The sequence below is a fragment of the Euprymna scolopes genome, chromosome 36, assembly GCF_053919585.1.
Source record: "Euprymna scolopes isolate OS-2025 chromosome 36, ASM5391958v1, whole genome shotgun sequence".
NCBI lineage: Eukaryota > Metazoa > Mollusca > Cephalopoda > Sepiida > Sepiolidae > Euprymna > Euprymna scolopes.
In genome coordinates, this window is record NC_136517.1 from 42501450 (window position 1) to 42513964 (window position 12515).

General features: G+C 33.6%; 1 protein-coding gene and 1 long non-coding RNA gene across 7 annotated transcripts in view; one reads left to right on the forward strand and one right to left on the reverse strand.

Annotated features, from left to right (window-relative positions):
- The window catches only part of LOC145260427 (pleckstrin homology domain-containing family D member 1-like), a 354121-nt gene that overhangs the window by 297442 nt on the left and 44164 nt on the right, over nucleotides 1–12515 (forward strand). For 2 of the 6 annotated variants that reach the window (XM_080118428.1, XM_080118426.1), the window contains one exon: nucleotides 3399–3479. The exons of the other annotated variants lie outside the window; for them this stretch is intronic. In XM_080118428.1, coding sequence (XP_079974554.1) covers nucleotides 3399–3454 — 56 coding nt within the window. In that variant the 3' untranslated portion in view covers nucleotides 3455–3479. Of the gene's footprint in view, nucleotides 1–3398; nucleotides 3480–12515 lie in introns of those variants that run through there. 6 annotated transcript variants of the gene reach the window in all.
- LOC145260430 (uncharacterized) overlaps nucleotides 1–12515 on the reverse strand; it is a 183416-nt gene that overhangs the window by 26366 nt on the left and 144535 nt on the right. The gene's annotated exons all lie outside the window — the stretch shown is intronic.

Genomic DNA, 12515 nt, shown 5'->3' on the forward strand with positions numbered 1-12515 from the left:
ATACAAATGCTAACGTTAAAAAAAAAAAAAAGATGGGGAAAATTGTGGCTTTGCATCATCACATTATTTAATTCCTCTGTTTCTTCGAACGAATTTATCTTTTTATTTTTTTTTTATTTTAAATTTGATGAAAATTCTGCATGCATTTTCAAAAAATATTAGATAATAAATCTGAAATGCAAGGACATCATGATGGATTTTTTTTTTTTTTCTTTTTTTTTTTTTTTTTTCAACGTCTTTTGAGCCGTGAAAGTAAACACAATATTTCTATGTGTTTTTACTATGAAGAATTTTCGGTTATAGTCAGCTAACGTCTTCCCTAATTTTCTGCGCTATCAAAACCAGTGAAGAGGAAAAACAGTCCGTTCGCTTTTTTTTTTTTTTATTCAGTATTTGTTATTTGAAGTGGTTTATTGAAATAAAATATAAAAAAGGAAATTATTGAAAAGTAGAAAAAAAAATAACAAAATTATACAGATAAAATTAGCCTTTATTTGCACTTTTGATGACAAAATTATGAAAATAAAGAATTTTATGATTTGAAATTTTGTATTTATGTTTTCAATAATTCTTAAAAAAAAAAAAAAATGAAAAAAAGTTTTCACTAAAATGTAATAAAAAAAAGAGTGCATACACAAGGGAGATATAGATGTTAGAGAAATACAGCGAAGGGACTATTTTGCCTCTTCACAGATTCCAAGTTCCGATAGCAGCCACATGCAAAATTAGGGAGGACGTTAAGCGACAATAACTATATTTGATTCTTGACAATTTTTGGATTGATTTGCACATCTTGGTTGTTGTTATTATGTTTAAAATATACAGTTGTATCCCTCACTTGGTTTTAAAGTCAGTGATCAGCTTTCAGAATGGTTGGTCTTAGGCTTTCTTCAGCTGTCTTAAGTTGAACTCTTGAACTGTCATGCAATTTTGAACCAAACCTCTTCTTGGAACCGTTATCATGGCATTCTTTTAGTTGTTAAATCATCTTGCTGCCTTTGCTGAGGATTGAACTCCGAAACTTAAGATAAGCTGCACACTTTAACCAAAGTGCTAGTCTGCCATCTGTCTCAAGTGTATACCTGTTATTTTAAGATTCTGAATTCAATCCTGAGCAAAAGCAGCAATATGAGGCAACATGAATTGGAACAAATACATTAAAGACATTGTCTAGGCAAAGAAGGTGGCCTCCCTCTACCATGCTAGAAAATTACACACATCTGACAATATTCTATACCTATACAAAGCCACCATTCACCCATTCATGAAGTATTGTTGCCACCTCTGGCCAGGTGAATTTACCCCTAGTCTCTCACTCTCAGACGGCACAAAAAAAAGTCTAAAAACTATTAGATCCTACACTATTTGTTAGTTTCCAACCCTTATCGGCCCTGGTTGATATGCCGTAAAACAAAAACAACCAACCAACCCTTATCACCGCAATGTTGTATCGCTGTACCTGTTTTACAAGTATTTTAATGGAATGTGCTCTGATGAACTCATAACATTGGTGCCCCCTTTATGTACATATTAACCTGAGAAGCAGAAGAATCTCACCTCTTCACTGTTGAGGTCCCTAGGTGCCGGAAAGCCTTCTGCTCTAATAGTTTCTTTCTACAGACTCCTAGACTTTGGAATTCCTTCCCTGTTTCTTGTCTCCCTAGCATGCAGAATGTATGACATGAACAGACATCTTGCGACTCAACTCCCCTCATAGTCCCCTATAGATATGCTCCCTATTAGTAATTCCTCATTTCCAATTGGCAATATGCTTTGTTTGAGGTGAAAAAGATTTTTCTTTTTTAAAAAAGGTTAACTCAAAGAATGTCTTATAGCCTGGAGAATAGAATATGAACAACGCTCCAACATGGTTACATTTTGGGTTCAAAATTTCATGACTCTATGGCACACGACATCCGAAGAAGGTCAATAGTCGAAATAGCAACAACCAAGACAAGGACCTGTTTGAAAATTGGGAATAATAAAGTAAATTTAATATAAGTGCAATTCTGATTTTCTGGGACTCTTGGATCCAGAGATTTTTTTTGCCGTATTAACTCTTTTGCCAGACCATCCAATTTGGCCATAATAATAATTCATCAGTACACCCTAACCCATGAATTATTCATTTACCATATTTCTTTGATGGAAATAGATCAGTGTTCACATTTAAGACCATGATTGCCACTTGAATTTTTCTACAAAGCCATAACTCCAGTTATATTTCAGCAAAAACGAAATATTTTCAAAATCAAAGGAGACTATTATGATCAGTGTAAAATAAATTGATGGCATGTTACACACTGGCCAATTTGTTTGCAGCCCAGCAGACTTAGACGTTGTGGAATGACATTATAATTAACATGGCAATATGCTTTCTTTGAGGTGAGAAAGACTTTTTTTCTTTTTTAAAAAAGGCTAACTAAATGAATGTCTTATATCCTGGAGAATAGAATGTGACAAACGCTCCAACGTGGTTACATTTTGGGTTCAAAATTTCATGTCTGTATCACACAAGACATCCGAAGAAAGTCAATAGTCGAAATGGCAGCAACCAAGACAAGAATGACCTTATAATTAACATGGCAATGTCTTGGATGAGAGCTGAGGAGATATGCTGGAACATCCATCTCGCTGGGCTTGTTCCTGCAAATGACTCCATCTGTCCAATGTCTTGTACGAATCTCACAGCTTTGAAACCAACACCTAATGTTGAGACTTCAGTACTTTTATGGAATGTGTTCTCTCAACGTACATACCCCCCCGACAGGCCCGTCTAGCAGCAAAATCTTTTTCACTGTAACAGTTCCAAATGCTGGAAAGCCTTCTACTCTAATAGTTTCTACTCTTGGACTGCCAGACTTTGGAATTCCCTCCCTGTTTCCCTGATTACTTACATGCAGAAGTTTAAATGTAATGTAAACAATCATTTCACTCATCTCCTTAGATAGTCCTCTGTAGACATGTCCAAGTGGCAATATATCTTATTTGGGGTGAACAAGAGCAAAAAAAAAAAAAAAATTGACTGGAAAATGAAACGGTTTGTTAGGGAGCTGAACTTATGCTTTTCTTATTCTAGTGAACGCAGTTCTGGTGTCATCGGGGGCTGATGGCTTATTTGGCAATCCTTAACCAGTAAACTAGTCTGATATCAATGATATTATCAAGTCCCCTTTTGTGATTTTTTTTGTCTGAATTAAAAGATGTGTTGGATTATTAGTCAGCAGAAAATTGGTGTTGCACTCGAACTGAAATATTTTCTTTTTTGTATTCATTTATATTTACATCTTTTCTTATTCATTGGTTAAAAAAAAAAAACAACAAAAAAAGAAGCCTTTTTTTTTATATATTGATTTTTTTTTTTTTTAAATTAATTGTCATTGCCCTGCTTCCTGTAGGTTCATCTTCATCCTCATCATCAGATATCATAGAGCCAAGCACACGGGTGGTGTGATTATCTTCTCCGTTTTTAGACTGAGGTATAGTAATGCCTTCATTCTGGAATTTGGCTGTTAAAATCCCGGATTGAGAGCGTGAAAATCCGTGTTGGCATGGATTTTCACGCTCGAAAAACATTGAAGATAAACAACGGCATTATTCACTCACATTGCACAAAAAAATTCATTTTTTTTATTTTTTGATCCAACTTTTCACTTTCCTTTGCCTGTCAGCATTTATCAGTCAGTATTTTGTTGTTGTTGTTATTTTCACTTTTGTTTGCTAAAACGATTTAGTTTTTAGTCAGATTTTTTTTTTTTTTTTTTTTTTTTTTTTTTTTAGATGACTGTTGTTTATCTGTATTGTTTGAAATATTCCGACTACTCTCCTTCTGGGTTGTTGGTCGTATTCACAAATTTTTCACCTGACCTAATCACCAATCTTCTTCACGTGCATCTTTTTAAAACTTGGGAACCTTCTACTTGAGGTCCTGGATATGACCTTAAACTATATCCGATGGTGATGCTTCAGCTTACGGGCTTTGGGAGAGTGTGGAGCCACCCTTTCATTGCCATTGCTCCCAGGTCCACTCTAACCCGGAGTAATAGTACCTGTTAGGGTCCAAACTATGGGTTAAATAGAAACTGACTTGAAAAAAAAAATATATATATCAAAAAAATTTTCTTCAAAATAACTGGATTCGGCATTAAATAACCTGAAAAGTGTTGATATGCCGTAAAACAACCAACCAACCTTCTAGTTGATCTTTGGAATGGATTCTAAGATTCTGCACAGAATTTCGATTTGATCTTTTTATTTAATTTACTTCGAAGATGATGATGGAGAATACCAATATGGACTGACGACCTGGGGGTGTCAGGTTCAAATTCTATCGGTCCCACAGCACCATTTTCACGATGGACATTGGCGACTTTCATGTGATCTGTTCTGTGATTATCTGATTCTAGAAAAAATTAGGAAAACCAATAACAAACTGAATCACGCTGTCAAAAATAGTGATGCAATACTAATTTATACAAAGTTACATTTTCTTTCTCTTTTTAATCAAACAATACCATAATTTGGATGTAACAAGTGCAAATCTTGTCAGTCTCACAGGACTATTTTCGCCATTGATGTTGGCAACCTTTATGTGGCCCATCTTGGCCCAAATTCGGCCCTCCAGTGAATTTTGTTTGGCGTGACACCTTATGTGAGTCACGATATATTTTTTTAGTAAAATATTTTTTTTTTTTTTTTTTTTTTTGATATTCCTGTAGTAAAATAAATGTTATCATTTAAATATAATCATACTTGATACTTGTTTTCTTCAAATGCACAGAAAATTTATTTGCATATTTAATAACGTTGTTTTTCTCCATGGCAATGTAGCCGATGCTGTTTGGCCTTTGTCTTATAATCAGCTTTTTGACACTCATGCTACAAAAACTTGTCAACCTCCTGTTTTTAAATGACCTGACTGGAGTGAGGGATGCTGAATAATCCCCTTCCTGACTGGAGTGAGGGATGCTGAATAATCCCCTTCCTGACTGGAGTGAGGGTGGCTGAATAATCCCCTTCCTTTGTGCCTATCTTAAATATAATGCAAACGTTACATAAGCTTTTTCTATTGTGTTACAATTGTTACATGATAATATCAAAGCTATGCCATCTGGAACTTCGGTTCCTGGAATGGCAAAGCCATATCGGGCAGCTGTGCACCAAACGATATCAGAACCGCAATTTGCCTATCCATGACAAAATAGCCAAAGCTGTTTGGCTCTCCTCTTATAATCAGCATAGCTTTTTTGGCTCTCGTGCTTAACAAAGAGATAATCTTCGGAAGGGTGAAGATCCGATACCTACTATAAGTGATAATCACTAAGAATAACATTTAATGCTTCTACCTGGTCATGGATTACAGGACGAGAACAATCTACTCACGTGGGTTAAATAAAAAGTTCCAGTTCTTTATTCAGGGGTGTATCTCCCTCAGTGAGTTAAACACACCTCCAGATACCAACCTGGAAATTTCTATGACTCTGCTCGGTACATACAGCGCCTAGCCTTTCCAAATCGTCACCTATCTGGTACTGGACAGGCTCATCATTGAATTAACTTCAGTGATCTAGAGAGAATCAGTGTGTCAATGTGATTCTGCCATATATTGTAAGATATTTACAGGAAAACTCCTCTTTCTACCACAACTGAAAAAAAACTTTCCTTTTTTTATACTTTTGGGGGTTACCATTTATCAAGGCTCAAAGTCCACTCTAAGTGTTGATTAGTGCCAGGTAGACAGTAAGAAAACCTCATGATTATCAGTAATGGTGAAACTTGTATAGTGTTTTAAGGACAGCTCAACAAGAACTTATTTACTTGAAAATTACCATGCTATAGTCAGCTGAGAAGCCACCCCACAGTATATTGTTCCATAGAGGGACACTTAGGAAAGAAACTTTGCTCATGGAATTTTTGTTTAGTTTCAGGCACAGATAGTGAGGGAAATTCGTGTGTTTAGCATAAAATGAAATTTTCTATGAACAGTTTTTTTTACAAAACTTTGTCAACATAGGGCACATTACTACCAAACTACTTATCGGCAGACTATAACTTTGTCGTATTCAAATGAAAAATATGTGCCATAAACTGTCCTCATAAGTAATCGAATTTTGTTCATTGTAATCATCATTTTCAATCCTCTTGTAATATTCTTCATCATTTAACTGACAATCCATCCATTTCATTGACCTTTAATAGCAAATGGCTTTTGGCTTTGAAAAGTGGTGACTTATTTAAAAAATAAAAGGGGCAAAAAAAAATTGTTATTTAAATTTTTCCAGAGCTCGACTAGGTTTTCAAGTTCAAAAAAATGCACCTGAAGAAGGTCGAAGGTTATATCGGCCAAAACGTTGTGAAAATAACAACCAAGATGAGAATAATAGTTTGAATAAACCAAATAATATAATATATAGATTTTAGTTTGTTTATTTTATAGTACAGGGGTCTTCAACCTTTTTTATTTTTCACAAAAAAAAAAAAAAAAAAAATTTGATATTTTTATGTTTTTATAATGACGAATATGTTTGGAGTCTCTTCTCCAACATGTGCGTCGCCATGTTGAATTTGTGTTTCCTTGAATACACACATAATGGTGGAATAAAACTATGAAAGAAAGGGTTAAGTTTGCATAAAAATTATTTAACAATGACAATGCCTTACGAAAGCATTTTTATATTTTAAAATGAAATTTTTTTGTTTCTTATTTCTAACATTTTTACATTAGAGATTGGCGCTTCTAGGCACAATGAGTGAACATGCATCATGGCTCCCAAACTTTATGAAGTTTTCACCATCAAACGATGAACGACTCAAAGAAAACTGAGGGGAACAAACACTCTGACCAATTATTTCCTACTATTAATTTAAAATTAGAGACAGTTTAATGGTTACCATTAATAAAATGATAGAAATCAAGCAATCTGATTCAAAATTCTTGTTGAATTCTTCTGTCTCCTTTCTTTTCAACCATCTTCGCCGGACGTTCCAGTCAGCAGATCCTCCAAATAGAATCTGTATGAGCTCAAATTTGAATTGTTCAATGGTCGATGACATTTGTGCCACACTTATGTTTTACGGTTCTTACCTAATTGAAACAATGCACATTTCAGTTGTCATGCAGGATGATCTCCCCATTTCAGAAATACACAAAGACAACTATAGTTACATCTAAACACTGTGATAGTGATTCATGACAGTTATGGCCCTAGAATCATGATGTGTACTTCTGTAACATTTATATTATATTTCTCTTAGTCTGTCTATCTGTTCTACTTTTTCTCGGAAACTATTGGGCTGATCTGACTGAAATTTTGTGTGCACCTTTATTATAAGGTGCAGCGAGCTACGTATTATACCATTCGTTTGCTGCACAGTTAGGCATTAATAGGGATTAGTATTTAATGCAAAGATGAGCACAATTTAACCATCTTCAAACATCGATTTGAAGTAAAGCACTGATTCCAAGTCAACAGGCTATAACTTTTTCCCTTTTTTTTAAAGGGCTAAAATTCTAGTACTTTTGATAATACTCTATATTAACTGTGCTTGTCTTAATTATTGCTAGCCTGCAAGGCGACAACACCAATGCTGCTATATCTTTTTGCCAAAGCATTTGATCACCATAGCATCTAGAATTATCTATAAAGAATTGTTTAAATCAAAGTTGAAATGCATGTGAATGCATAATGTAAAGCCGAATGACTGACTTGGTCAAGTGTGGGCTGTTGATCTTGGTTAGCGATGTATGTAATGACAATCACAATAAAGCATTGGGGGAAGGAAAGGCATCCTCTGTAAAACAGTTTAATATTGAAAAAGGGAAGTAACTTTTGCTTTTTATTTTCCTTGTCTCAAAAAGATTGAGATCAGAGTTATGCTCCTTGATCACCCAATATTTTGGACATTTCACACAGTGATTTTCAATGCATTTTAGTAAGTAATTCTTTCTATTAGTTGTAAATCAAGATTAAATTTTAATTGTTGATCTATACAGAAGTGTTTTGTAAAATTACAAAATTTCCAGTGGATATTGCCATGCATGCAGCTAGGCAGCTACCTGGACGAATGGGGCCCACCAGTGTAAATGATGTCCCTTAAACCCGCACATTAATATAAAAAGGATTAGAAGAAGAATAAACGAAAATGCCCATGCACATTAACAGTGAAGGAGTGTGACTCTGCACTACACACAAACAGTTATTTGCTACAGGGAAGTTAAAACTCATAAATAATATCTATTAATATCTTTTGAACCTAAAAACTTTTTTAGAATCAATTGAGAGTATTTCAATATATTTCCAAATCACTTATCTCCCTTGAAATACAAACCCATTCACGTTGAGGACCCTTGTTTTAGTGTAATCTTGCCTTGGATTGCATGGTAGTCTATAGTTTCAATTTTTATTTTCATAACCTTTTTACATTGTCCATGCGAGCACACACATGTACGAAATATACTTATTGCAAGCAAGCTACACAGAAATGGTTGTGCTTCCCTTTTATGAGTTTGTAGTAACTTTAAAGAATAGCCTCCTATAATTTCTTCAGCAAACAAAGTTTTCATTGACTTTCAATCGATTAAAGCTATTAATTTTGCTGGCCATATTGATGCAATGAAGTCACCGACACGTATGCGAATGACCAAACTGTAGCTTGAGTGTGATGTCACAGTGGTTTCGGAGATGGAGGGAAGAAAAATAAAAGGAGAGAAAGAAAACAAGAGAAACAGACTTTTAAGTACGTGTTGACATGGCAGAGAGTTTTTTTTTTAACCATATGGCAGCATGACTGGAACTTTTAAACAGGATTCACATTTATCCTCCAGACTTTTAACAAGATTTTTGGACAACTGTACACAGTGGAACGAATTAGACATAACAGCTGGTTATAGCTGCAGACTAAAAACTGTTAATTGACCTTGAAAGGAAAAGCAGGAATGCGATTATATTGTCGCAGACTTGGAAAATATGTGTCAGGTGGCTTGGTGTAGAAACGACCAATGATAAATGCCTTCTCTTTCAACTGAAAAGAAAAAAAGTGTTGAATTTCTTTCCGAGACTGTTGTATGCAATGTCGGGTCCATGTTAAAATGTGATAACATTACATTGATATCACTCCCCCTCTCTATTCATTCTTATCATCCAATGGATTTTCTTCATTTCCTTTGAAATCAAGCAAACAAATGTTCATCTCAGCTTCAATTGGTTCAGCTGTGCTGACTTAGCACAATCATTTAACCTATTGTTTAAATATAGCCTGTCTTATTGTTGTTCACCTTAAACACTCTTTTTGTTGCTTATACAGGGTGACACCCCCCCCCCCCAAAACGGGCCCCAACTCTAATTAGGCCCCGTTTCTTAGTGTTTTTGTCCGAATGAAATGAAACTTTGGTCATAACTAGTTTATTATATTCAAAACATCACATCAAAACACTAGAGTCTTTGGCTTTTTTTTCTCCTTTCTACAGCGTATGTTCTAGATGGCCTCCATTTAGCTTTTTTTTTGGGGGGGGGGTAACTCTGTATTAATGACATAGACGGCAGCTTCTGAATGTCAAACTACTGAAATATCTAGATGACATCATGAAGCTGTACCTCGAGATAAAAAGGACAAATCCTACATTTCTGAATTTTTGAGAAAAGGATTAGTTATTCATATTTCATTTGGATTCTTTGAACTACTGTTCTCACCTTGAGTGTCATTTTCACAACATTTTGGTCGATGTAACCTCCGACCTTCTTCAGGTGTATCTTGGCAAAGTCTGGAATGTTTCTGTCGAACTTGTGAAGTAAACAAAATTCCCGAGTTCGACAGAAACATTTTCAGGTTCAACAAGATGCACCCGAAAAAGGTCGGAGGTTACATTGAGTGAAACAGTAGTCTGAAGAATCTAAATAAAGCAAGACAAATCCTGCAGTAGGACCCGAACACAATGCAGAAACGGGTCCCAGACTAGCAACTGAATCTAAATGCTGTGGTCTAGATTTGTATCTATTGTTGCACGCATTTAAATTTCATAACAATAACACGCACACACACACACACACACACACACCATTCAAACATGGTAGGGTTTGAATATATGGTTAAGTGACCGTTTTAGTCATTTAGAACTGCTTTAAAGCTTCACCACTCACTCATTTTTCGACCAAATTTCTAACAATTATTACAGTTTATAGATCACCTTCTCAGCTATAGTGTGAAAAAAAAATTTTCAATTTCCGTTCAGTAAAACAAGTTAAATTTAGTAATGTTCAAAATCATAAAAAGACATAAGGAGGTGAGCGACGTTTTTTATGACTGGTTTCCATAGCAACCATGTTGCTTTAGCGATTAGTGTTGCTACTAATTCACTGCTGTCGCGAAAAGAGAAGTAACAAGTGAAACAGATAGAATGGAAGGGAGATAATTGGGGGGATTTTATTGAAGCAGACGAATGCCATACATTGTTATTACAAATGTGTATGTTATGTTTATGGGGGCAAAAAAATAAGACTGAAATGAAATAAAGAACAAGTGAATTTATTGGAAGCCTGAAAAAAATCATGGATAACAACAGAAAAATGCGAGCATGAAAAGTAATATGGTTAAGCTTAAAAACATGGAAAAGTAAGAGACTAGTCGTTAAAACTGGAAAAGAAAAGGACAAGATATTCTAGTAAAAAAAATATAATAAATTTATAACTTAAAATATTGCAGCATAAGAACTTTTTTTTTAATTCAATTTAACATTATATAATCAATTCTTAATGCTGCAATATTTTAAATTATAAATTTATTATATTTTTTTTACTAGAATATCTTGTAATTTTCTTTTCCAATTTTAACAACTAGTCCTTTACTTTTCCATGTTTAAGATTAACCACATTACTTTTCATGCTCACATTTTTCTATTGTAATATATATATATATATATATATATATATATATATATATATATATATATATATATATATTCCAGGTTGAAATTATTCAAAAGATTAGAGTCATTGAATTCCAACAAAGGTTGTTGATAGTTTTTTTTTTTTTTTTTTTTTTTTTTTTACATAGGCGTCACCACTTATCAAGGCCGATAGGCCACTCCAGGATAAGGGTTAAAGAGTGTAGAGTAGTCAAAAGGACAATATAGTAATCGATAGTAATGGAAGTTTGGTAAATTTGTTGACTTAAGTGGAACGGCTCATCAGAAACTTGTTCACGTTGGACTTGAAGACAACCATATTATAGACAGCTGGAAAGCAGGAAAACGGAAGACAATTCCACAGGCGTGCAGTTCTAAGAAAGAAGCTTTCATTATGGAATCTATGTTTAGGTTTAGGCACAGATAAAAAGTGTGGAAAATTGATAGTGCTCAATTAATGAGAGCAAATTTATAATTTTCATTTTCTTTATGTAAATATAGTCATATCTTGCTATGATGTGCAAACCGTTTCGATCATTATTGATTTCATCAGGCAAGAAAAATTTTTGAAAAGTAAAAAAAAAAAAAAACTTTTTATAATTTTAGAAGAGGAAATATTTTACCATGTCTAACGTATAGCATGGTTTAAAGATCTTATATGTATAACCTAATGACAATAATAGGAATTGTAATATTGATAACAAATTATTATTTAAATTAACATAAAACCTCTCATAATATAAAAATAAATTTTAATAAATTCACTGCCCTCTTTTATTATCTGCTAGACAGCCAGCCATTGTTCCATTTTTACGGCATACTTTTTTTTCTTTTTGAAAAAAAGAGATATGTCTCGAAATCATCGAAAACATTTTACCATCCTAGTTATATTAAGCAGTGAGTCCATATTTCATAATTTATATGTAAAAGATTTGGAAAAATAATTAGATATACAAAGATTTATAATCTGAATGCAATCTTCGTTCGTTTGTTACCTTTTGTTCATACATCATGTCACTTCACACACCTGATATTATTTATACATTGCAAACAGCCTTCTTGTACACTTATGTATCTTTTAATTTGTAAATATATAGATGTTTTGTTCTTTATTTGTTTTGCCCATTTTACCGTAATTAACTTTTAACTGTTAGCGTAGATCTTGGTACATTCGTTTCAAAGACGTGATTATCGTCTGGATCTTATACAAACTTGGATCCACATGACAACTTTTAACAGTCAATTGACTTGTTCAAGATTTGAAGGTACTTATGCAGTATTAGGACTGTGCTATTGATAGACTCGTCCAGACAGTTTACGGAAAATGCTCGAATATTTCCAACAAAAATTTAGTGATTTTTTTTCTTTCTTTTTGCGCAAACGCTGCCCAATTTTTGCAATAAAAAATATATTATTTCTGTTAGTATAAAGATAATGAAAAATTTATTGTAAAATGAAAAAGAATTTTGAAACATTAATTGAAAAATGAAACCGATTTCAATAAAAAATTAATTGAAAAATGAAAATGATTTCAATAAAAAATTAATTGAAAAATGAAAATGATTTCAATAAAAAATTAATTGAAAAATGAAAACGATTTCAATAAAAAATTAAT